Source organism: Chanodichthys erythropterus, chromosome 7 (genome assembly GCF_024489055.1).
Source record: "Chanodichthys erythropterus isolate Z2021 chromosome 7, ASM2448905v1, whole genome shotgun sequence".
Lineage (NCBI taxonomy): Eukaryota > Metazoa > Chordata > Actinopteri > Cypriniformes > Xenocyprididae > Chanodichthys > Chanodichthys erythropterus.
The window spans coordinates 31960466-31988343 of NC_090227.1; the positions used below are offsets into that span (position 1 = coordinate 31960466).

At 36.5% G+C, this 27878-nt stretch overlaps 1 protein-coding gene across 2 annotated transcripts; it reads left to right on the forward strand.

The window, feature by feature from the left end:
• The first annotated feature begins 247 nt into the window (after positions 1 to 247).
• nudt4a (nudix (nucleoside diphosphate linked moiety X)-type motif 4a) lies at positions 248 to 27788 on the forward strand. 2 transcript variants are annotated; one of them, XM_067390225.1, is made up of 5 exons: positions 248 to 662; positions 11579 to 11689; positions 20145 to 20189; positions 20381 to 20465; positions 25576 to 27788. In XM_067390225.1, exons 1-5 carry the CDS (start codon positions 435 to 437, stop codon positions 25779 to 25781), a joined length of 675 nt encoding a protein of 224 aa, XP_067246326.1. In that variant the 5' UTR covers positions 248 to 434; the 3' UTR covers positions 25782 to 27788. The 2 variants fall into 2 exon arrangements, with proteins under 2 accessions (XP_067246326.1, XP_067246324.1); XM_067390223.1 differs by having other exon boundaries at positions 250 to 662; positions 20378 to 20465.
• Positions 27789 to 27878: the final 90 nt, after the last annotated feature.

The following is a 27878-nucleotide window of genomic DNA, read 5'->3' on the forward strand; positions in this document are numbered from 1 at the left end:
AGATGGCGCCAGTTCAACATCTCACCACAGTCCCCTGTTATAACGCTGCAGTCAGTGTGGCTTTTGTCTCTAGTGCTACTTCGACTCAATAACTGACATTTGTATCAAATTTATCAATGTATCATAGTTCAATTCAACCCACATCAAGCGTTGGTGAATCAATTTCCCCCTTTGGCAGCTGAGATGATGTCTCATTCATATTTTCAAAAAGGGAAACGCCTATCTGTTGATGGCATCTTGGGTTTGTAACGCAGATCCTATTGCAGCTGATTTAAGGCGACTGCGCAGAGCTGAAGAGCCGCAGCAGAGGAGTGTTCACACACAGCACCAAACAGCCACCATGGTCAAGACGAGAACACCTAAACTCACAATCTCCGCTGTCAAGAGAGGAATTATGTCTTCAACATGAGGCACGTCTTGTAAATGCAAACTGTATGATCAGCCTGGAAAATCTGGGACGACTTTCAGCTCTTGGCCTGAAAGGCAGTTGCGTTGCGCGTGAGATCCAAAAACTAGGCAACCGAGAACACTTGTATTCTTGTTTTGTTCGGAGAAAACCCCACATGATGAAATTCAAGCCAAATCAGACAAGGACATATGACGGAGAGGGCTTTAAAAAACGAGCAGCTTGTCTATGTTTCAAGAACGATCGGGAGGACGAGGTAAGCCTGAGAAAAGTGGTTTACATGTAGTACTACTACTACTGCCCACAGAGACGTCAGAAAGAGATATTGCTACCTGTTTTAGAATGGTATTCCTTGTAACTAACTAGTAGTCTAGACTATATATTTTATTTTACCAGGGCTTATTTCTTAAATCAATGTAAGCCAACCATTAGTGACTAGAATCATTTGATATTTATTTCATAACACCTCACCATAAGGTCCCATTAACCTTAGGTAGGGTAATTCATTAACTAACTAACAATGAACAATACATTTATTTCAGTATTTATACATTTTTGTTGACATTAGTTAATAACAATACAACTAGGCTATTCATTGTTAGTTCATTTTACCTCCGGTGCATTAAATAATAACAGATGGAACTTTTGATTTTAATAATTTATTATTAGTAAACGTCTAAAATGAACATAAACTAATATTAATGAACGATTTAGAAGTAATTTTTCATTGTTCATGTTAACTAATGTTAACAAATGGAGCTTTATTTTAACGTGTGACAACTTAAGCAGCTATCCAAGTGGTGACTAGTACTTATTCCACTGCCATTGAGTTTTATATCTGTCTATGATCCGGATATCAACTGTTACCTTCCAACTAGTATTTATAACAGATGCAGCAGTTATCTAATTCAAATTTACCAGTAACTATTTAATAGCTAGGCTACTAGTACTTATTTATAGTTACTAGTATCCAAATAGTAAGTGTTTCAGATTTATTAGATACCTGTAGCTGTTACTAGTGCCTTTTTTTCCCCTTTTTTCTCCCTTTTTTAAAAAAATTCATTAGTTAAAGTTGTATTTTTTTTTTATACTTGTCATATGTTGTGACCGTATCGGTATCGGCCGATATATATGTTCATTTTTAATGTTATCGTTATCGGCCCAATTAGAACATTTGGCCGATATATTAAAGCCAATAAATAATGGATTATTTCTTTCAGCTGAGACACTTCAGAAGCACACTGTTCATGAATTGCTTGAATTATGATTGAATTGCTTGAATCATTTCAAAAAGGAAAATACAGTTAAGTGCAACATGGGCAGTGCAGGTCTGTCATATAGGCTTCATGAAATTATAATGAGAACATCATAATTGTGTGCTTGAGACATGATTTTTATTGGTGAAACTTTTGTCTTTGTAATCAGGCTCTCAAAAATTATATAAGAATTTGGATTTAGATTTATCGGCCAATATATTGATTATCAGCTTTTAAATCTAAAGAATTATCGGTTATCGATATCGGACAACATTTTCATATCGGTGCATCCCTAGTTATGACTTATCAGGATGGCTATAATAGTTCAACTAAATTTTACTACTAACATAAATGAATTCTGGTGTCTATTTAAATTGTACCACAAAAACAGGAATATTATTTAATAACTAACTGAATCTTAATAGTTAAAATTATCTAAATAATATTACAAATAAAGGTAACACTTTACTGTAAGCTTCCATTTGTTAACATTATTACCTCACTCACCGACCACTAATTCATGATTCATGTCTAGAAATAAATGACTGTGCACGGAGGACTGATGGCAGGTGTTATAAATGTAATCAATGAGATCAGCACACTAAAAGTCAGCAGTGAGCTTTACTCCAGAGTAATGACATCTATCCAAAACAGATAACCTTCTGCTTAAGACTTGACAGATCATATCTCACAGTTGTTACTCATTCTCCAGTTTAATGTTTTCATAGTTTTTGCGCTTTAAGGAATTCATATGTATACTGTTTTGTGGTCCATATGAGAGAGAGAGAGAAGGGGACACGGTGTTCTTAATCAGAAGGTTTGTTACCTAAACACTTTAAATGTACTGTATACACTCAAAAAATGAACTTTCACTGTTGTTAGTTTCACTCAAACCATTCTTTTCACATTACTAAAACTCATGTAACTACATTAACTTAATTTAACTGAGTTGTTTGTACTAAAATGTTTATTGTCAGCTTTACTTAATAAATGTTTGTTTATTCAACTTAACATTACTGAGTGAAATGCACAAATTAATGTTGACATAACTAACAGGGCAGTTGATCCGTAGTTCCCAGCATGCTTTGCAAGGGACTGCATTAGGAGAGTAAATTTAGGGATTAAAGTGTTATTTTATGTGTTTTTCAGTAAGGGGAAAGATGATGTTAGTTTATGTTAGTGTTTAATGTTCAGCTATGTTGGTTATTTAGAGGAGTTTCTATAATGTTTTTGAATTTTGGTTACCATTATGCAGAAGAGTTGTGCCTGTGCTTAGATTGTGAGCACTCTTATACGCATGTTTATAGGATCGAATTTCTGCTCTCAATTAAATTGAGTGTGTTCAACGAGTTATGTGTATAGTGCATTTTGTAGAGCAAATAGTTAATTTAATAAAGTAAATTAAGTCAATAAATGTGTCCACCTTACGTAATAAACATAATGTTATTAAATAAACTGCACATATAAATATTATGACTTATATTACCACTTGACACTGCTTTTTTAAGTAAATCCAACAATTAATTTGTTTTGTGATTGATTGGTGAATGTTTGACATGTACAGACAATTTCTGAACATGCACCTTTAGGCTATTTTTTTTCCATACAATGAAAGTCAATAAAGACTTTTTAAAATATAATTTGTGTTCCACAAAATTGAAAGCCTCTCATTGAATCATTGAAGAGCTGTTACTATCAAATTGATCACCCACAGCATTTTGCGACCTCCTCGAAAGAAGGTTCTGCTCATACTAAAAATACTGTCTATTATGAAACGTGTCAGTCACAGTCTAGGTGTTCTTGACTTCTGAGGCGAGGGCTTGACCTGATGTGGGAAGTGCACTCATAAATTACAGGAACATGCTGTTGTATACACAAATACTCCCCCATAGATGTCTTCTTTTCCTTAAATCAACTTGAACTTGTCGAAACAACCAAGTCAGTGTATTTTTAATTAAGAAGTACTAAGAGAGTTGTCTAAGTTTGATTACATAAAACATGTTGAGGCATGGGAGCCTCAGACCCTGAATGTTCCGCATTGCAACAGGACCTGGTCTCCAAGGTTTCTCCTCCATGTGATTAGCACTAAGAGAGGGGGAGGGGAGGGGGTAAGTTACACTATGTTCTAAGGCTCCAAGTGACATATCAGCAGCAATTTATAGAACCAGAATGACAGCACTCACTGTCCACTGACAGAGTCCTTTTCACCACTTTTTTATCTGTCTCTTTATTTATTTCTTATTTATTCAAACGATTGCTGTTTAGCTCTCTTTTATCCTCATCTTTGGGAAGGATCTTACCTGTTTTTGTGTATTTCTATTCACTTCTGCTCATTTTAAGTGTTGAGTACAGGAACCTTATATCCGTGGACGTCAATGCATTCCTGCCGTAGTGATAGTTAGCCGAGTACAAACGACAACATAGCACACTCTCGAGAAGTGCAGCCCTTCAGCTCGTCTGCTGTTTGTGCTCTTGTCCTACAAGACCTTACAAAGACTCATAATAGGAATGAGTCGATTTCTCTTTAATTGATTCTCATTTTGATCTTTTGGTCTATGCTGTTTTCAGTTGATTAACCCTTTAAGCCTGAAGTATGCTGCCGATCAGTGAACTGATCTTTACTACTAGATGCATGAATAAATATGAATGAACATCATAAGGTATGTTGAAAGATACAGTAAAACTTACCAAAATCCGTATCATGTCTCATGTAATTGCTCAATCCATGTTTCAACCACGGAAATACGCCAGTAGCTTGTAAACTTTATATCAGGTAGCCTATAACATCACTTTTACCTCAGAAAATACATTCAATGTTTATAAACGCATTAGTCAGCTAGAAAAATTGAAGGGTTAGTTTGCCCAAAAATTTAAATTATGTCATTAATTGCTCAACCTCAAGTCATTCCAAACCCGTAAGACTTACGTTCATCTTTGGAACACAGATGATCTTTTTAATGAAATATGAGAGTTTTCTGTCCCTCCATTGACAGCCTACGCAACTACCACTTTCAAGCCGTAGTAAAGACATCATAAAAGTAATCCATGTGACTCCAGTGGTTTAATCTTAACTTTGTGAAAAGTGCTTTGTTTGCGCAAAAAACAACAACAACATAATTTACCACTTTATTTACACAATATAAATCTCCAGAAAGCTCTCAAATTTCATTAAAAAGATCTTCAATGCAGCAATGCTTGTGTAAATAGTGATAGCCATGATAGTGGGGTGTTGTGTAAGGTTGTCAGGGCATTGCTATGCCTTTGCTAATGTGTTCTGAGTGTTATATTTTTTTACATTTTCTGAAGAAAATGCAAAACAATGCAGCAATGCTTGGATGTTTCCAAGTAGTTGCTGAGGTGTTTTAATTGGCTTGCAAATCAATATCTGAAAATTAAAACCGTCTACACTCTAAAAAATGACTAAAAAACAAAACACGTTTTCCATTGAAACAGATATATATCGTAAAAACAATGCATTCTGGGTAATATTATTAGTCATTTTCAAGAGAATAACCTATAGGCTACTTTCTCGAAAATGACAAATATGAACCAGAATTAATAACTCTTTCAACATGGATAATAATTAGATATGTTTCTTTAGCAACAAATCAGTAGCCTATAGAATGCTTTCTGGAGGATCATGTGACACTAAAGACTGGAGTAAAGGCCTGTTCGCACCAAGAACAATAACTATAAAGATAAAAATAATGATAACTATATTTGCATCCACACCAACAAACGATAACGGTCTGTTTATTCTAAACTCAAACGCTGCGGTTTCAAAGTGTTTTCAAAACATGTTTTTGTTGCGTTTACGCGGCTTTAACCAGCAGATGTCCTCAGCACGCTGTTTTGAGTGAATAGCTAGTGTCATCAATCTAATCTTACAGTGAATTTAGCTGACGAAGTCTGAGTGGAATAAAAACAACTGCAACTTCATAGGATGCAAGACAATGTTGTCGAAACTAATGCTGGATACCTGAGGTAATTTTATGTTACACTGTTTGCTAGCCTGACATAATGATCTCATTGTTGATACTTCTCACCATTTATTCGGGTATGACCGATTGTTTTCCATATATCCATTTTCTTTAAGGCAGGAACACACCAAGCCGACGGTCGACCGTTGGGCAGTTTATCTTCGTCGGCCGACTAAGTTTTCTCAGTGTGTTCCGCGCCGTCGACTGAAGTTGGTCCTCGTCTGCTTTTTTTCGGCCGATTCGAAATGTTGAATCGGTGTTGGAGCTCGTCGGTCCGTCGGGCCATCTGATCATTCTGATTGGCTGTTCAGATACTGCCGCCTGCTGGTTTGGAAAGGCATTTCATCTCACGCAGGCGCAGAACTGACGTGCTACTTGGCCGTCGGCTGTTTAGCGTCAGTTTGGTGTGTCAGGGCAACTTTGCACACAGACACTGCCGACATGAGCCAACCCCGCAGTCTGCTTTCGTCGCCACTAGTTCGTCGGCTTGGTGTGTTCTGACCTTTTAAAGTATCCTTAAAAAGGGGGTTTGACAGTGACTTGTCAAACAGTGGTGGCTTTTTCTGGACTTCTCCGCAGTGAATGCCCTTAAATTAGAATGGATTCTGATTGGTTGTCAGTGTTTTATGCTGGAAAAAATCATTCTTAAAGTGATCCCAATGATATTGTTTCTCTATATGGTTATTGTTTTAGCTGTGGTGTGGACATAGTGCTATTCTTTTTTTATTTAGAATGATTTTTAGATCTCTGTCTTTATCGTTATCGTTTGTTCTTGGTGGGGCCTTAATGATGCAGAAAATTCAGCTTTGCCATCACTTTTTAAAAAATTTAGACCCCAAACTGACCCCCAAGCTACTTAGTAAATACTAAATATAATATACTGCCCTACTAAACATAGTAAGTGAAACTGCATTATTTTACTACAAATGTTTCAAACAGTCAAACAACTACATTTGAACACAACCTCATCACAAGGGGCACCCAGTCATTTCTTAAATAAAAATGGTTCCAAAATTGCATTTTTGTTCCAATTTTGTATAAAAATGCCTAAAAAATTGGCAGTTGAGTCAAATAATCTCTCGAAAAAGATGTTAAAAAAATGATGCAGAACATCACTTTTGGTTCATTCGTCACACTGGAAAGGTCAAAAGTTGAGCGTATTGAATTGTGGGATACAATATTCCAAACAATGTGTTTTGCAAAGGATTTGCATAGTGTGCATTGAATAGTAAATACTACAGCAGTAATAAGCATGGCGTTTTATCAGTAAAACAATAGTAATACTTAAAATAAACATGGTTTGTTGACTTTCCAATCAACACAACTCTCTTGACAGTGTGGTTAGGATGTGTATTTACATTCAGAAAGAATACTGCTGATACAGTTCTTCTGAAAAATGTTTGTATTTTATGGGTGTTTGTTTGAGTTGAGCCACTGTCATTCTGTCGCCCACTTATGACTATTATTGAATGTGGTGGCTTTGCTTGTTTTTGTTTTGCATCTTGGTAAAATGCCTGAACTGTTTTTCTTTGGACGGAGTTGTCCCAAACAAAAGTAGATTTTATAACTTTATCTTCAAATATACAAACAATTATGTTAGCGATAAACAGTCATTTCTGGTCTACCAAGAGGACCACATTCACCTCAGGGACTTTATTTCAGTTTTTGAATTGTCATGCTCAGCAGACTGGTTCAATAACAGTGGTGCCAGAGTTGTCATAGCAACAGTGATCCCCTTAAATGCGAACATGATACAGTGGACTGAACCTGAACAATGACCCTTAAAACAAGGCAGAATGAAACAGCACTCAGTTGCGTGCCGTACGTGACTGATTTTAAGCCGTAAGCGTTTCCTCCTTTAGCTTGTGAGCTTTACCTTTCAAACTTGCAAATGAAGTGAAAGGTTTGGAAGCGTGAATGTCTTGGAGTTTTGTGTTGACATGCTGTTATGCATGTGAGTTGTTTTGGCATGTCAGTAGCTCGTCTGGTACAACATAACGTTAGCAACTGGAAGGTCATGGGTTCGATTCCCTGGGAACACACACACTGTTGCAATATATAGACTGAATCCACTCTAAGAAGTTTAGGGTAAAAGCACTTGCCAAATGTAATGTTTTACATTTCAAGCAGTTGCAAACTATCTGTGAAACTTGTAAAACCTTTTATAATCTAATCCACAAATAGGTTAACAGACTTTCCTGAAACATCAAACACGGCCTTGGCCCTGATGCCATATCGTGACTGGAAGACAGCCACTGTCTGCTGGGGTTTGCCCAAGTGAAAAGATTTGCACTCTCTTTGGTCATGTTTATGATGATGGGGCCGCACGTGTTCCTCAGACTCATGCTGGGATTTAACATGCACTTCATCTTGAGTGTCAGTGGGGCTCTGAACTGGGTCAGTATGTCAGCAGATGTTTAGGACTATGAGGGTTGGAGTAATAAAGCTAATTGGTCCTTTTATAATGGTGAAAAAGATTGAGTAATTGATTGATTACAGTTGTTTAAGTAATGTTATTCAGATGAATGTGCTGTTTTTTTATAAGTCATAGAAACTGGTATCCATTTGTTGTGGCTTTCAGACAGTCCTTGATTCATTCCTTATCTGTGAAGAGAATATTTCTTTACCCTTGATTTTTAAAGGTGCCGTAGAATGTCTTTTTAAAAGATGTAGTAATTAAGTCTAAGGTGTCCCCTGAATGTGTCTGTGAAGTTTCAGCTCAAAATACCCCATAGATTTTTTATTTTATTTTTTTAACTGCCTATTTTGGGGCATCATTAAATATAAGCCGATTTAGGCTGCGCTCCCCACCCACGGAGCTCGCGCTTGCCTTTAACAGCATAAACAAAGTTCACACAGCTAATATAACCCTCAAAATGGATCTTTACAAAGTGTTCGTCATGCAGCATGTCTAATCGCGTAAATATGGTATTTATTTGGATGTTTACATTTGATTCTGAATGAGTTTAATAGTGTTCCGTAGCTAAAGCTAACATTACACCCTGTTGGAGAGATTTATAGAAAATGAAGTTGTGTTTATGAATTATACAGACTGCAAGTGTTTAAAAAATGAAAATAATGACAGTCTTGTCTCCATGAATACAGTAAGAAACGATGGTAACTTTAACCACATTTAACAGTACATTAGCAACATGTTAACGAAACATTTAGAAAAGACAATTTACAAATATCACTAAAATATCATGTTATCATGGATCATGTCAGTTATTATTGCTCCATCTGCCATTTTTCGCTGTTCTTGCTTGCTTACCTAGTCTGATGATTCAGCTGTGCACATCCAGATGTCCTGCCCTAGTCAAATGCTTGAACATGAGCTGGCATATGCAAATATTGGGGGCGTACATATTAATGATCCTGACTGATATATAACACTTAATTTCACTCTCCCTTTCGAGTGCCATGTGCAAAGCATGCTGGGAAATAGAAATCCCAGTACAGTTTCAGTTAAACTTAAGTTAGTCTAAATTAAAAGAAATGAGTTCATACAACTCAAAACAGTGAAGCAGTTCAGTTTACTTGAAATATGTCAGTGCTTTGAACTCAAAAGAAAAAGTTCCGTAACACATATATGTTACGTAACAGTCTGTGTTATGTTGAGATTCGCCTGTTCGTCGGAGGTCTTTTAAACAAATGAGATTTGTATAAGAAGGAGGAAACAACGGTGTTTGAGACTCACTGTATGTCATTTCCATGTACTGAACTCTTGTTATTTAACTATGCCAAGATAAATTCTAGGGCACCTTTAACATCATCAGCTGGTAGAAAGTTCAGGGCTGTGCACCATTTTAAACTGTATTGAGAATGCCTTTTAAATTCCAATTCAGTTTGAATTTGAATCAGGAATATTTAAGTTAATTAAAACTAAAACCATAAAAAAGTTCTTTATCTGAAATAAAATAAAATATAATACAAAAATTAAACATTTTATTTCAGCTAGTTGCCCAAGCAACATTATATAGCTTAACTTGATTATGTAAAAAAAAACTGAAATAAAAAGTAATAACTATTTAGACATATTAAAAATATATATTAAAAAATATCCAGACTCTTCCAAGCTTTATAATGGTAGTGAATGACGCTCCTGATCTTGAAGTCCAAAATAGTACATATCTTCCAGCAGATGGCCTACACAAATCGAGTAACGGTGGAAGAGTAACCCCTGACCTGACGCATGACGCAATGACAAATGTGGAAATGCAGAGGATAGAGCAAAAAAAAACACCGGTCACGATTTAGAAGTCTAAAACGGGAAATTTTAAAGAGAAATGTTGAGAGGAGCTTGAGTTTGTTGCCCAGCCCTATATGTTGGAACTGCAAGAGGTGTCTAAGTTTACGCTACTCCTAAATCCTAAGTCACACATGGTGTCAGAAGTTACTCTTTTTGCGCGGTATCCGTACATTCGTCAACCAGAAGCTAGTTATTTTAGTTTATAAAATTTTAAATATGTACAAAAACGCATCGCTTCTTATAAAAACGCATCACTTCACTTCAGAAGGCCTTTATTAACCCCCTGAAGCTGTGGGGATATATTTTATGATGGATGGAAGAACTTTTTTGGACTTCAAAATCAGGAGCACCATTCACTACCATTATAAACCTTGGCGGAGAAAAGATATTTTTTAAAATGTCAGTCATGTTCGTCTGTGTTGGTCATATACACCTATAGGATGGTTTGAGTGTGAGTAAATCATGGGATAATTTTAATTTTTGGGTGAACTATCCCTTTAATTTCCCAAAATGCTCTAATTTACTCAATGTAATATTAAAAATATTCAAGATTCTTGATCTGATGGCTAATATGACTAAAAGTCTACGTATCAGGGAATACATTCTACCTGTCAGCCATGATTATTCAAAATTTGAGTTGATTTGGTCAGATTCATGTAAATATCTTTGCTGTTTTATGGTGTTAGTCAAAAGGTTTGCTTTATCTTTGTGAGTTATTGTTTATATAAAGAGTTGAATGAAAATAGCTTTCATAGCTTTCAGTTGGTGGGGAATTTTTCCTGACATATCACATAGCCAAATATTGACTGCAATGCTTTCTGGAATGAAAGTGCACTAAATTGCTAAAAATAAAGGTGAACAACTTTTTATTTTTATCCTTGAACAACTACTGTAACTGCATTAGTGGGCATATGGATTCTTAGGTTTTCCCAATCTAGGGCTATGACTGAACCGTTTGATCCTTCTGGAGCAATGCTAATGCAGAACCTGTGAGATTTCTCCATCGCTCAAGATCACCTGGTCCAGCCGCAGCTGTTTTTGCTCCCACACCTCATAGCCCAAAGCAGAGCTTGACTCTCAGCACACAGAATCTGTCGCTATGGCTGAGGCAGCTGTTGTTGGTAGTTTATTTATAAGAAGTGATTCCACAGATATACGATTGCCTTCTAGAAGAGTGGTGGAGAGTGATGGCATTGAGTGAGATTAATGCACTGGAATCGCAGTAGCTCATTATGGAAGCATAAATGCAATTTATATATATATATATATATATATATATAATACATTTTTTAGTAAAAGACCGTGATCAAACTTTGGGAAATATATATATTTTTGGCCATACAATGAAACGCAATGGGTTCCAATGTTGTTTTGGAACCCATTAACATTCATTGCATGGACAAAAACAGTCAAAATATTAACAAAGGAACTTATACAGGTTTGGAACAACATGAACTATCACTCTTAATGAAATTAAATGAATTGCTCCAGTACATGTTGAGGTGAATATTTCTCCTAGATTGCAAGGAAGTTTATCAGATGGATGGTATTTTTGGTACTGATAGCACTGTGAGCAGTGTCAGGTTAGGCTTAGTTATGTAATCATGATGTTCTGGCAAAGTGTTGATGAGCATTTGGATTTGGACTAGCTGACTAAGCTCCGTTTGTGAATGTGTGTGTGTGGCAGGTTTTGCTCGTTAGCAGCAGTCGACACCCAGATCAATGGATCGTTCCAGGAGGAGGGATGGAGCCAGAAGAGGAGCCTGGAGGAGCTGCGGTTCGAGAGGTCTATGAGGAGGTGAGCTCTGGCCCTCAAGGTCCACTTTCCTGCAGAGTTTAGCTCCAGCTAATCAAGGTCTTTAGGATTACTAGACAGTTATGCTGCATTCATGCCAAATCGTAAATACCGTAATTTCGAGATCACAACACATGATGTTCTCGGAGTTGTTCACGTCCTTGAACTGGGATTTATGCATTTCTATGGCAACACCATCAACACCTAAATGAATCTGCAGTCATGTGATATTATCAGTTTACAAGTTGTAATTAAATGTTCTACGAGGACGTGAACGCTTTTTACAAGTGTCAGTCTTGTAATTACATCATGGTGTGAACTAGGGATGCACCGATACTGTGCTCATGTACTTGTACTCATTGAAATGCTCCAATACCAGCAACTGATACCATGCAGTGTGTACAGTACAGTGCTTGTGACAAAGAAACACAGACAACAGAGTAAACTGAGAGCAGAATGGATAGCAAAGAAGGTAAAATGAGGCACATATTACTAACTATAACTGACTGTAAAAACAGAGAGTGCTCGCACTTCTGTTGCATGATTTTGATTGCTGATTGCACGCTCGGCACACATGCATCATTTGGATTAAAACTGAATTGTATATGTAAGTAAAAACTTGAACTGTTACTTGATTTATGTATAACGAGTGGTTTCCTACATTATTACAGGTCAAGAAGTTTACTGTACGCAAACATCTCAGACCGCTTTTGAATACTGCATTGAATTCTCTTTCACGTCTTGCGCATGAACTGACGAATTCACACAAAATTATGTAAAAAAAAAAAAAGGCCATCTTTGTGAGTATTCTAGTAAACATATTTGGTTATGTATTAAATGAACTTAAACAGTTGAGAAATAAAACACGTGTAACAGTATATTGGATCTGTGCATTCGGTCTTAAGGGACAGCAGCTTAATAAACCTGCTGCTGTGTTTTTTAACATTAATCAAACAACAAAAGACAAAGAAATCACTCCTTGCTCTTGACTGAATTACTTTTTTAACTTTAATAAAGATTAATCTATATTTAATTTAGTGACTATGCAGTGTTATTTTACATTTGATTACTTTATTTAAATTCTGTACCTGAAAAGCACTGTTTATTTCAATTGTATCTTTGTTCTATTGTATTTATTTGTGCTCTTTGTAATATTTGTTCTTATATTATTACTGACCGTTTACTTGCCTTTAATAATGTTTTACATTTATATTAATTATGCTAGTAGTTTGTGCTGTAGTATCAAAATTGTATTAGAGAGTTGTGATATTTCACTGGTATCTAAACATTTGAACCACTGACCCATCCAGGCCAGTAGAAAAAAATATTTACAAAAACATTTGCATTGAGCCCTGCTGAAGCATCTCTAAATATGTGCTGTGCTATTAAATGAAAGATAAAACATGATAGAGCAATAGAATGAACAGTAATAGTAATAGAGCTGTGTACAATACATTTTAACAGGCATAATTAAGCATGAAAATAACTGAAGGAAATATATATTTGCTAAACAAATTACATGTAAATCCTCCATTTCATATTCTTTTGGTTTCTCTACCTAATATATACAGCTATAGGTATCCGCGAGTACCAAAAATAAAAGTATCGATGTCTGCCTTGCCCTCGTTCTGAAAAAAAAGTGGTATTGGTGCATCCCTAGTGTGAATGCAAATTTTATGATGTTCCCAATTTTAAGTAAGCAGAACTATCAAGTTTTGAATTTGTAGTACTCATGCATGTTAATTGATCCTAACTTAAAGTACTGAGTTAGCTAACTCATACATTTAAATATTTAGTTAATTATTCTTGCAAGTCAAATGAGTTATTTACTTCAGTGTAAACCCTAAGAAAATACAAAAAATGCCAACTTGCTAATTTGCTAACATGTTAACAATAGCATGGTATAGCACTTACTGAATGAGTACAGCAACTTAAAACGTATAACTTACCTGCTCTCATACCAAGCAGCATTCACCACTTGTCGCCATGATAGTAATTCTCCAAAAACCCACATTAACAGAAACTCTTCTAAATTAGCAAAACATTCATCACTACTAAATCTCTCTTACCATTAATCTTGCACAAAAAAACCCATTATATAACACTTAATTTCAGCATTTACTCTCCCTTTCGAGTGCCATGTGCAAAGAAATCCCAGTCCAGTTTCAGTTAAACTTAAGTTAGTCTAAATTAAAAGAAATGAGTTCATACAACTCAAAACAGTGAAGCAGTTCAGTTTACTTGAAATATGTCAGTGCTTTGAACTCAAAAGAAAAAGTTCTAAATATTCATAGCAGTTAATTTAACTGAACTTTTTTTTTTTTTTTTTTTTTCAATTTAAGTTTGTCCTACTCAAACTAATTAAGTATGTTGAGCATTAGGGTTTACAGTGCATAGTATATTTTGTTGTGGTTTTGGATGAGTTTAATGAATTACCACGTAAAGGTCTGATGGAGATAATGTTAGGATCAGACCCTATCTCTCAGATAACCACTTTCCATAAATAATTTAATCATAAATCCACCTATACTACCATTCAAAAGTTTGGGGACTCTTTTTATTATTATTATTTTTAAAGAAATTAATACTTTTATTCAGGAAGGGCACATTAATTTGATCCAAAGTGACAGTAAAAACTTGTATAATGTTAGAAAATATTTCAAATAAATGCAGTTCTTTTGAACTCTATAATTATCAAAGAATCCTTTAAAAATGTATCTAGATTTCCACAAACATTTCAAGCAGCACAGCTGTTTTCAACATTGATAATAAGAAATGTTTTTTAAACACCAAATCAGTGTATTAGAATGATTTCTGAAGGATCATGTGACACTGAAGACTGGAGTAATGATGCTGAAAACTCACAGGAACAAAATACTTTTTAAAATGCATCAAAAGCAATTATTTTAAAATGTAGTGTTTATTCACAGTATTTCTGTTTTTACTGTATTTTTGATCAAATAAGTGCAGCCTTGGTGAGCATAAGAGACTAGCCTAACTTTTGAACTGTAGTGTATATTTTTAAATGAAACACGCAAGTTAGAAAGTAATAATGTTTTATTTTACATGAAAACAACAATCATAAATATGAGGAGTATTTGAATTCCCATCTGTATTTTTTACAACCTTAAATGTTTCAGTTATTTAGCAGGACTTATCAGTTGATCTCTGTGTTATGCATTTATTAGAGTAAAATAAAATCTTGTCTTATCTTTACTGGTTTACTGAAGGGGGTTGCATCATCAGGTGGTCTGTTGGGTAATGGTGGTCCTTCAGGCTTTTGAGGGTCTGTCGGTAGGTCCAAGGTCCTAAATGAGGCCTCACTATACTGTAGTGCTATGTTTACAGCACCAGCATAGAGATCTTGCTCATATTTAGGTGAGAGTTATGGTTTGCAGCTGTCTCATATCTTGTCACCAAGATTTTTTTTTTCTTTACACCATGCATACTGCTTATTGCATACTTAGCAGTATATTCTATATGCTGCATACTATTTTTAAAAGAGTAACACAGTACAGTAAGTTCTGTCCAACCAATAATGATCTTGTTAATCCAATTTTTAATCCAGTTGTGGAAAAATGTCTTAAACTTGGTCTCAAAATGTCTCAAGAAAAAAAATATTACATAATATTGCAGGGATAGTACAACCAATAACTACAGTTGTTCCAAAACTTTCTTTCTTCTGTGGAACTTAATCTTTATTTTTTTTTATTTATTATTGTTTTATGTAGTTAATTTATCCATTTAAAAAGTCTGTTAAACTCTCTCATTCACTCTGCATTCCACTCAGTTTTTGCCCACACCTTTTAACTCAGCTGTTATAGATTTCGGTATGAGAGCTATGGTCATGTGATACCACCACCACTATATAGGTTCCTCAATCATCATTCACAATCTGTACATCAGCACGTTTTCTGTCATCTTCAATTTAAGAGGCTTCGCTAAATGGATCTTTTCATGTCTATCTCAGCTAATGGTTATGCGATTCGTTTCAAGGATGGGCTGTGTCATGACATTGAAGGGCCATCGTAGAGGTTGCCAAGAGGGTAATTTGTTGACAGCTGTGAAGTATTACAGCGACATTTAGAAACCGTGTCCTGTTACCGTTGGCCTCGTCCGTCTGAAATGTACATGTCCCTAAGGTTCAAGAGTCACGCTGTTTGGACTCTTGCGGTTGCCCAATTTGAATGCAGCTTAATTACAGCACCCAAAAGTATGAAATTAGTTATGGTACTCCAGGGGCGCCGTTGACACGGGGAACAGGGGGGTCAGGAACCCCCACAGTTTTGAAAGGAGAAATCGACCCCCGCACTTTTGATAAGGGCTTCAATCAGTCAAACTATAATCATCTTTTAGCTTAGGATATTTTCTTTCAAATGAGACAATTTTCACGTTTCTGTGAGCTTTCGTTCGTAAATAATCAACTGTTTTGTCACGAATGTGAACCGGAAATGCGCTCTCGAACGGAGAAACACGCGATCTCCAAGCAATCGATCAAAGCATGCTAACGTTTTAGGACAGGTCGATTGTATATAAATCATGCCCGAACGTTAGCGTTTTGTCAATCAAAGCCAAACTGTCCATTCAGAAACCGAGAAATTTGACAGGAGGCTGATCTCTCAGGTTGATGCGCGAGATGGATTGACTGAAATTTTCGTGAGGATTTATATTTTGATTTCGGTAATTAACAGTTACATCTAGAAAGGTAAACGCATTGATGGCATCTATAAAAGAGATCTTTGAAAGCGAAACAAAAGTGATTATTGCCTCGACCAGCAACGCATGCCTCGACCAGCAACGCAGTGGGGAGGACGCAGGAGAGGAGCGTTTGATAGGTATGTGTATGGGCTACTGTAATACTGCATAATGCTTATCAGTGGCATGCATTTTTATCGCGAAAGTGAAGGTGCCCTTTGCGGTCGCGGTGCCCCAGTGTTCCCATTTCTCCCAATGTGAACCGTGAGCTCCAGTCCATTACAATGTAAGGCGGTTAAAGGTACAATTTGTGATATTTTTCCGCTAGAGGTCGCTAGAAGCCTATTCAAAACAAAGGCGTAGTTTGATGACGCCAAGTTTTAGAGCGGAAACTTGGGACATGTGGTCTCCATCTCAACGGACGGTGCAAAAGAATAGGGATTGGAGTCTGGAAGAACTCATGTTCGTGGATGCGATTATTAACGTTACTGTAGTATGAAGCAGAGCAGGACCCGTTGCGGGAGCTGAACGAGGAGCTGGAGCGATTGATCAACACACGCCTCACGAGCAGCGGGACTTTTATTATGACACAGTCGCCGGCGCCGCTTCCGCTTTTCCGGTCATGAGTTTACGGGAGCTGTCCTTGTCGACAGAACCAGCGGCAGATGGTAAACAGTAATTATGTTCCATAAATAAGTAACACAGTCCACCATAAAACGTGCAAGAAGTAAATAAGGAAATGCTTGAAGCAAGCTAGTGGTTTGCTGGACGCTAGACACTACTTCCGTATTTGTCCACGGCACTGTTGTCATGTGGTTTCTACGTCAGTAAAGGCGGTAACAAAGGTAACTGACATCATTGACAGGCGACTGCACTGCCCCGTGTCACGGTTTAGAATGGGAATTTTCTCATGATTTACAAGTAGTTGAAAACATTAGAGATATTGTTTGTAATCAACTGGACAAAATATATAACACTAGCCTAGTGACCAACGCAGTTTGGTCCCCCCCCACTTTGAAAATGTCTCCTGTGCCCCTGTGGTACCCTAAACGAATAGTGACATTTACAACAGGGCTGGACACACTATTTTGTTGTATAACAAAATTGATCAGCCGGCTTGAGATGTTTTCTTCAATAACATGTTGAATTCAATTAAAAAATTTCAAATCGAATGAATGAGTTTATTTCACTTGACTGAAGCATAATTTCATAACACTGAAAGAAAAAAAAAACAAAAAAAAAAAACTGCACAACTAAGCCATATTTGGCCTATTTTTTTCCATTTTATCCTTCATTCACAAGACTTTATTTTGTACTTCGAGGGATTTATTTGTTACATAATGGTTTAAAAGGTGTAACTCAAGCCATTCGAGTGTTAGGGAGACCCTGGAGGAGACCATAAACCTGTCTGTGAATTACAGCATGCTGCTGGCTATGGCAACACTCATGGGACCAAAACTGCTACCCCCAGGGGCTTTGCCAGGGATGGGATGTCCCAAAGCTCTTGCGACACACGTCGTTTTTATAATAGGCCTCTTGTAGGGAGGAACCCTGCATTTATAAAAGAATGTATTTAATGGTAACCTAAAGCATTAACATATGTTTTTACATTTTCAACTCTTCAGTGTGTAATGTTGCTGTTTGCACATTAAAAAAGATCTGCAAAGTTACATAGCACAAAGTCCACTCCAATGGGAGTTCTCTAATTCTCTATATCAGTAAGCACTCTTTCTGAACTCCCTGAAACGCCTCGTTTGTACATCCTGGGCAAAAAAAAAGGGCTAAGCTCAAAATGGCTGAACACTAAGATTTTAATTGTCTTAACCACAGGTTATTGGTCAGGAAATTAGCCAAATTTAAGCAAATGCACTACTTAAAAAGCCATCGCTGTCTAAGAAAAACATCAAAGAGAGAATTAAGTTTTTGTCAGAATACGGGAAGTTGTGTGTGGATTGATGAATCGCAATGAAACCGTTGCAATGGTGAGGGGTTTCTTTGAAAATCTGCTGAGAAATATAATAATATATGCATCTCTACCACAGTGAAGCATGGAGGAAGAGGTGTCATTGTGTGGGGAGCCTTTTTAGCTGCTGGTATTGGTGAGCTGTTTCAATGTGAAAAGTAATTTAATGATTTGGAGTACAGGAGAATATTGCAGAATGGCTTGCTTCCCACAAATGAAAAGTTATCTAAAGAGGAATGATCAGATGTTATTTTTCAACAAGACCATGCACTTGCCCAAATTGCAAAGACAACCAAGAAGTGGCTTGAGAAAAAGTCTCCTTAGACTCATGTTTTGGCCTGTTTAGAGTCCAGATTTGAACCCTATAGTGAATATTTGGTCTCACATTAAACTCGAACGAACTGAGAGACATTTTTCAACTACTCATGAACTTTTTCAAGCCATTAACATTGAGTGGACCAACACTGATTCTTCTTCCTGTAGAAAGCTGTCTGCAAGTTGAGGAAGGCTATTCCATGTTTTAGCTACAATATTTGTGCAATTCATGCTAATTTCCAGTGATTTGTGATTTAAAATGGTTAGAACCATTAAAAGACCATTTTTGGCTTGGCCCATTGTTTTTGCCTAGGACTGTAGTCTTTCAGTTTTCTTCTGGGAATGTACACGCCACAATATCCCACATTGAAATATTTTCTGCCCAAGGCATATGCAAAAAAAGTCCTGGTTAAGTTGTGTTCGTAGTGTTGAAACTTGGTTATGGTAAGAGATGTGACATTTCCGAAACGCTCAAAACGGCTGACCAATCACAACACACTGGTTCAGACAACTAATCAGAGCGCATTGTATTTTTCGAAAGGAGGGGCTTCATAGAGACCATAACTAAACGGTGCATTAATGACAGACTGGAAAGGAAGGTGCTGCAACAATGTTTATTGAACATTCAAGCAGGAAAACCTATTCTAATAGACCCAAAAACAAAATCAAGACTTCGTAAACTGACATAATAGGTCCTCTTTAAATGAATGTAGCCAGGCCAAAACTCATAAAAATGACATTTGACCTCATTAAATGTTTAAATTTGGTCCTTTTCCAGCTATGACAGAATGAAAGTTGCTGTTTGATTTCAGGGTTTGTCTAGGGCCATGCACATGTCATGTGACCGTGTCAGATGAGGATACAAAGAGATGACAGAAATGCGCTCAGGGCATTTTAAACAGACAAATCTCTCATAGTCCCTGAAATCGCCCCCTGTTGTTTGTCAGTTCCGATCGTGAGCCGTCGTATCAACCCAATTTGCAGGGTGAGCTCGGGCTGGTTGGGGCATTTTGCAGTGTCTGAATGAAGACATGATGTTCCCTTGTGAGCATTATGTTGTCCGGGAATCTCCTGTGTTATGGAAACACGCAGCTCAGGTCTCCCGGATCAGTGAGCCGGGGCTAATGTTTTGGCCTGATGTGTCGTGTCAGCTGGTACGGTTCCAGAAATTTTGTGTGTTCATCTTCATGTTAAGCCGTTGTTAACACTGTTAAAATCTTGCTGCATCTTATGTCATAGCTGAAGTAATTTCCTTTCTAAAGTGTCATAATCTGCACAATAATGCATCATAGCCCCATGTATATATTGATTTGTTATGGGACCTGTTGGAGTGTTTTTAATTATTTCTATTATCAGTTTTTTGAGGCCTTTATGTGTGATTTTCAGTTTGAGGCCATAACCATGTTTAAAACCGAAAAGGCTTGTGAATTGGGACAGAAGTGAGTCTCTCTAATGCTTTTTCCATGTCTATTCCTGCTTAAACAGGCTGGTGTGAGGGGCACCCTTGGCAGGCTTCTGGGGGTGTTTGAGGTAAGACTGCCAAACTGCCTTGTATAAAATAAGACGCTACAATTAGCATGTCACTGATACTTTAATAAACAAGGCTTTATTTCATAAACATTCATAAGCATCTTATCTTCACACCTACTCAATGCACTTTTTCATATATTTCCCACATTGTGTAGCCATGTGATGACTTTGTTTCTCATTCTGTACAGCAGAACCAGGACAGCAAGCATCGGACATATGTGTATGTGCTTACTGTTACAGAGACACTGGAAGACTGGGAGGACTCGGTCAATATTGGTGAGTTGGTGTAATGCTTAAAGGGATAGTTCACCCAAAAATGAAAATTTGATGATTTTATCTGCTTACTCCCAGAGCATCCAAGATGTAGGTGTCTTTGTTTCTTCAGTAGAACACAAATTATGATTTTTAACTCCAACCGTTGCTGTCTGTCAGTCAAATAATGCTAGTGGATGGGAACTTCTACAATAACAGTAAATAAAACTTGCTTAGACAAGTCCAAATTAAACCCTGCAGCTCTTGACGACACATTGATGTCCTAAGACACGAAACGATCGGTTTGTGCGAGAAACCGAACAGTATTTATATAATTTTTTACCTCTAATACACCACTATGTCCAACGGCATTCATCACTCGATTCGTTTGGTCTCAACGGCAGTGATGTCTCACTCTCATTGAAGTATATGCGCGAGACATCACTGCCGCTGTCAGAGCACGATCAGACCAAACGAATCGAGTGATGAATGCCGTTGGACATAGTGGTGTATTAGAGGTAAAAAATTATATAAATACTGTTCGGTTTCTCACACAAACCGATCGTTTCGTGTCTTAAGACATCAATGTGTTGTCACGAGGCGCAGGGTTTAATTTGGATTTGTCTAAGCAAGTTTTATTTACTCTTATAGTCCAAGTTCCCGCTGACTTGCATTATACCACTGACAGACGGCAACGGTTGCAGTTAAAAATCATCATTTGTGTTCTACTGAAGAAACAAAGACACCTACATCTTGGATGCGCTGGGGGTAAGCAGATAAACATCAAATTTTCATTTTTGGGTGAACTATCCCTTTAAGACTGTCTTCTTTGTGTAAAACGGATTAATTCAGTAACTGCTCCAAGTGATTCATAATTGTTTTTGGTTCACTAAAATGAACTGACTCAAAAGAGTCATTCACTTGTGAATTAGATCACACTGGTTGTGTTGTATGATTTTGATTTTCTTTTGATTTGATTTACTTGAAATTAATATTTCTATTCAGCAAGGATGCATTAAGTTGATCAAAAGTGACAGTAAAGACATTTATAATGTTGCACTTTCTATTCATCAGATAATCCGGTGAAAAAAATGTAACACATTTCCACAAAAATATCAAGCAGCACAATTGTTTACAGCATTGATCATGACCAAAAAAATGTTCTTGAGCACCAAATCAGCATATTAGAATTATTTCTGAAGGATCATGTGACACTAAAGACTGGAGAAATGCTGAAATTTCAGCTTTGCCATCACAGGAATGATTTACATTTTGAATATATAAAAATAATAAAACAGTTATTTAAAATTGTAATAATATTTTACATTATTGCTGTTTTCACTGTATTTTTGATCAAATAACTGCGCCTTGGTGAGCATAAGAGACTTCTTTCAAAAACATTTAGACATCATTTAAACATCCCAAACTATAAGGTAAACTGTTAATTTAAAAGGTTAAAAAAGATTTACTCACTCTTGATTGACTTTATTTTGTGGAACACAAAAGAAGTAATATTGCAGAATTTCTAGAGAACTTTCCATCATAATGATGACTAAGGGGCCTTTTACACAGTGGCGTAACTTTGTTTTAAAAAGTGGGTTGGACAGAAATGTGTATGTGTGTGTGTGTGGGGGGGGGGTGTATTGTAATTGTATTATTACAATAATAATATGATATTAAAATTAATATGATAGTTTTTTTTCTTACATCTGCTATAATACGATATTTCGTTAGTCTCGAGAGTCTGTACATTAGTTAATAAATACACTTATGCGAATTGTACATCCTGCATGGACCAGGGGCAGTGTTTTCATTCAGCGTGCAAGAGGTTCTGGGTTCTAATCCATCCATGTATGATTTTTTTTTTCTCATTAAAACCAAAGATGTTCATCAGTGATTGTATATCAAGAGCAGGGATACGTTTATGTGTATTGCGTTTTGTGATTTCAACAGAACGAATAGAGAGTCTCTGCAACAGTTAAGCGATAGACTGTAGCGCTCGTCCATGTGAATCGCAGTGTGCACGAGCGCCGAGAACACTGTTGCACCTCTGAAAACAGCGGCAACACAACACCTTTTTCAACTAAAAACATAAAACTTTTTCATTTTTTGGCCATTCGTTTACCCAACAATGGCATTTTGGGGGCCTGAAAAAAAAATTATGAAAATGTTTCAAAGTGCAAGTTTTTGAATACGATACCATTAACACATCTGTGTGAACTACAAAATGCAAATTTGTGAAAACTGCGACGTCATGCGCATGCATGTTACGTTTTCAGTTTATAGGCATGTAGTGTTTCTTTACAAATTGATATCGCCACCTACTGGCCTGGCATGCGTAGTACTGCGTTTTTAGTCGTTTTCACAGATCCGTGTGAACAGGGATTGTTTTGACAATGACATCTGTACGCGAAAAATGCGGTTTTTCATCATTGATGTGTAAACACCCTTAGGCTGATTTAAAAAAAAAAAATAATGCATAAAAGTTGTCTGACTTGTGTGTTACATTACAGTTCTTCTGAAGCCATTTGATAAAGTTGTTCACTAAAAATCCTGCTTTCTGCTATAGTTCTCAAATCTAATGAAAGATGCATCTGCAAGTATGACATCCATTATGAGACACAGTTTTATTCAAACAAAGCTATCATATGGCTTCAGAAGACTTGAAATATAGCAGCACACAGGTCTATGGAAATTGGGTCCTCCAGAGAAGTTCACCTATAACAAAGTGACCTCTTCCCAAGTCTGCAGCAAATCAATAGTTGGGACTTTATTTGTCTGCAAACAGCTTAGTTTGCTAACAGGACAGAATTTAAATCGTTTTAGACAAGCTTATCATAACCAGCTAATTTCTTTTCATAAGACACAACTGCTGATCTGTAAGCAGCTGCAAATATGGGGATTTATGTAACTATTTTCCAAAGCTACTACAGCTATGGAGCAGGCATGTGGATTAGCTACTTAAAACCTTCTACTTACTGAATTTTTGTTGTCAGGAAGGATACACAATAATAACATTTTCCCACAGACAGCGCAATTCAAAACTTGCACTATTTGTAGATGGTGAGGAAAGAAAAAAACAGGTAATCCTTCACTCCCAGCAGCCGTATAAATAGACCGAAGTTTGTTCACAGGGAGGCGTGCAGTTAGCAGGGGCACAGTTGTTTTCCAGTTAGCGTCACTACACTCCCCTATCGCTGGCCTCGCTCTGCCTGTACCATAGTTTCAGCTGCCAAATAGGGCATCATAACCTCAATACACAGAGGAAACGAGTTTACTTGACACAGAGCTGACTAGAATGAAAAAAAAAAGGTCAATAGTCCGGTTCTCAAAGTAATGACCTTTAACCTTCCTGCATATATGACATATTTAAAAATACTTAAGGTGAATGTTTAAGTTTCAGCACTTTGTGAGAGACAGTTTTGAGGACTATAAATACAGTGGAATGTTTGTCAGTCAGATGGTTGGGCAGCCAAATGTCTGACAAGTTCACTGTGAAGTTGACCTTTTGTACTGTATTTAAATAAAGCTGTGCATTTTTAACACTGAGCAGCAATTCTTCAAACTGTCTAGATCTTTAAACCACGTCTGTCTCCTTAATGATGATTCTGATCTTTGAATAAACTTAATACAGAAGAAAATGTTGTTTGCTGGTTTTGCCAAATTAGGGCTGCGCGATTTATCGCACGATACGGAAAATAGCATTGAAATCGCGCTGAAACGCTTGTAATGTACATTTGAAAAAGCAACACGCATCAAACATCTTTACAGACATGAGAAGCGTTTATTAACATTTTGTCCAACAAAAGACAACATTTAATAACATGTTTTTACTCCAAACTCACTTCATAATGACATTCGCGTCCTTCTGTGAGATGATGTGGCTTCTTACACAGAATAAGGCAGCTGTGTGTTTATTAGTCAATCAAAATGTTTCAATCTTCTGTTCATTCAGCTACAGCGATAGTATAATGCCTATGTAGATTTCCTGGAATGATGTGTGTTCTCTACTTCTACGGCAGGGCATATTTGGAGTTTCTGCGCAAAAGCGCCCTCTGGCTTTCAGATGGAGAAGCATTTATTACTGATCACAGAGCCGTACAGCACTGACAAGCTGCGCATAAAATAATCACAGCCTTTGCCAAATTGCGTGCGACTAATCATGATAAATCATGCAGAAACATACTGGATAAATAACTTTCTTAATGTAGTAAAATATTAATGTACAATAGCACAACTTAACAAAGCTAAACCTGCTACTATTGATGCCTGGAAATCCTTATCGTTCCACATACTGGACTGTATAAAGAAGATTCATTAGATATAAAAAAAAAATATTGAAAAAATAAAATTTGGTATATCTGTTGCCTCCCTTTCCCCTATTTGCTCTTGTTGAATGACAAACTATATATTTGCGCTATATGTTTTGGTGTGTGTTTTTAATGTTTGAATATTTACCCAGCTAACAGGGAATGTTCTCCACTTTGGCTAACGTTCTGGCAAACATTCTTCCAGTAATGTTAATAGAACATGTATTCAGAGTTATTTGGTCTTTAATTATGTTTTCAAAATATTAGCACAAATGTTATTTGTACGTTGTTCATGAAACTTTTTTTCTGAAACGTTTTAGTTGGATATTTGTGTAGTTTTTTAAATGTTAGCTACTACTTGTTTCTGAATGTTTAGAGAACATTCAGTACTAATGTTGCCATAACGTTCCTAGTTTTTTAAATGTTTAAAAAACTGGTAGTTTTGAACATTCAGAAATTGCACCATTGGTTCTCGGGCCATAGTATCGTTTTCATAACTTAATGGGAATATTATTAAAATGTTCTTTGAACATATTTTTGTTAGCTGGGTAATGGCATTATGTCAGAAGTAAATGTAGCTTTTGTGAGTACAAAATTAATTTTCGATCACCTCAGGCAATTGACAAAACTGTGGAGGGGGACAAAATTTCTCAGGAGGACGCAAAACATTTGCAAGCATTGACATAATTTTTCCTCCCATCTCATATTTTTTTTTTCCCTCCAACATGTCCCTTTAGGGGCTCTGTAGACTACTGTAGTTTATGCTTTTAAATATTTCGTATTGGCTTCAGTGTTGAAAAAAAGCTCTGAAATATGTTTTGCAGGTCGGAAGCGGAAATGGTTCAAGATCGACGAGGCGATCCGGGTACTACAGTGCCACAAACCTGTCCATGCAGAGTATCTCCGTAAACTCACTCCTCACTGCGGCCCCACAAACGGCAATGCTCAGGAGCCGGCGAACACTGATGACAACGCCCCCCTCCGCCAGACAGCCTCACAGGACTGTGGACTGGCCCATTTGCACAGATAGAACTGCCACCAGAGGGCAACGATGCAAGGGAAACTATCCTTGGACTGGAAAAGACAGTTTTGCATGTATAATTTCAATGTTTACTATTTGAAACTTTTTTTAAGTGTAGAAACCAAAGGCTTGTCGTGAAATGCCTGCAAGTTTCCGGGTCAATAAGAACAAGGAGAGCTATTTTGATAATTTTTTCATTTGTAAACGTGCATTTCAAGCCAAATAAGGTAAAGTTATTTGAAGAAGCGTGACGTGAAGTATTAAGCGCAGATTAATGGAGACGCGTGCCGTGATGGACATTTTAGAAATATTATTTTAGGTGGAGGAAGACAATGATGGATGTGAAATGGTTTGATTGTTGTTAAGAAAGGATAACTGGAATGGGCCTTTTGAAATGCTGTCTATTTATATCTAATAGATAACTAGGCATACTTGTTAGGTATTGGTTAAAATTCTTGATAAAGTACCAAATAGGGTGAAAAAAAATATAATAATGAATTTATAGAATACGTAAATAGTCTAAAAGAGGATTTGGGCTACTTTTGATTATATTATATGCCTTCATCACAGATATCTACCTGTAATATAGGTTTAACATGCTGTGAAGTTGAAGGTCTTTTCACAGTTTGGTCTTAAATGTGAATTTGCCACATTAAGCAGTGCAATCTGATTACCTTTCTTTCTCTTTGCACATAAAGGTTTAATTTTCCATCTCCTGTAATTACTTCTGAGCCACTGTCTCTTTAAGACATAATGGCATTTGGTAAAATGTGAGCAAAAAAAATGCATCTGGTATCATTGGTCCATGAAAGACAATGTAATGTTATGCTGTTTATATTGCCTGAAGCGATATTCTGAATATTTCAGAAAAAAAAAGGCAAAACACCTAATGTAAACCCTAATATATCTTGTCAAACCAGTGTTTTCTAAGGTCCGCAGAAATGCAATATACATGTATTTTGATTATAGTAAAAATTCACACATTAATAACTCAATCTTGGAAGTTTAAATAGCTAAGAAGGAATTTTATTTAATTGTGCATATGTTTTTCCTTTGGGGCCTTTGTGTTCTTCCTTTTATGTTTTTTTTTTTTTGTCAGTGGAATTTTTATGCAGAATTCACTGAACTGGATGGAATATGTGGCCAAACTGTTTTATTAAGACTGTAAATGGTAAACAAGCATACTTATCTTTCTTCAGAGGGAAGATTGCATGTTAGGTTGTAAATATGTTTTAATATTAAAAATGTCAGCTTCTGCCTAAGTAGTTTATTTAGTATTTTGAGTCCCACAGATTGTTTTAGACATTTAAAGTTAAATTATTGCACTGCAAAAAACACAGGCACCTCAGCTCTTTACCTGTTTATCAGTGAGGCTCAATAAACACTGTTTAATATGTAAAAGATTACGGTGTTAAAATGTCCACAATGTGATTGTGATTTGACAGAAATTACAATTTGCCTGTCTTTGGAAATCAGAAATACCTTGAAAACTTTCAAACAAAATAAATTCATCTCTGTGTTCCATACCCATGATGAACTCTGCAAAGAACATCCAGTTGGGATGTTAAATGTGATTTGTAATCGCTTATCTGTATGTTTATGCATAGACGCAAACATGTCTAAACGAGGGATTTGGCAGGATAACATATAATCAGGTAAGGACTTTGTGGTACGTCCTCTATTGGAGGCATTTAGGTTAATGCAGGTAAAGTGGGCCGTTTAAGCTTGATTGTGCTGTGCTCAATGGGTTTAAACTTTCAAAGCATAATACTGATCTTTATTAAAGAGACACCATTTCTTTAAATGATAAAATCGTTTTGGTTGATGCAATATGACAGCAGGGGGCGTGGCCACACTTCAAAGGAGGACTCCCTCAAGGTGAAAGGTAGAAAAACCTTTAACAAGATTTTCATTTCTAACTTATGAAGTTGCTTACTGAATGTAAACAAATATTGTTGCGTCAGTTCCCACTTTGTTTGCTACAGTTAATGAGGAATAAAATGAAAAGAATAAAATGTTTAAAAGTGTGTTAGTTTTCTTGTAAAGTACAAATATTGCTGGCCTGGGATTCAGGTAAAGTGGGTGACCTTTAACCTTCAGTAATTA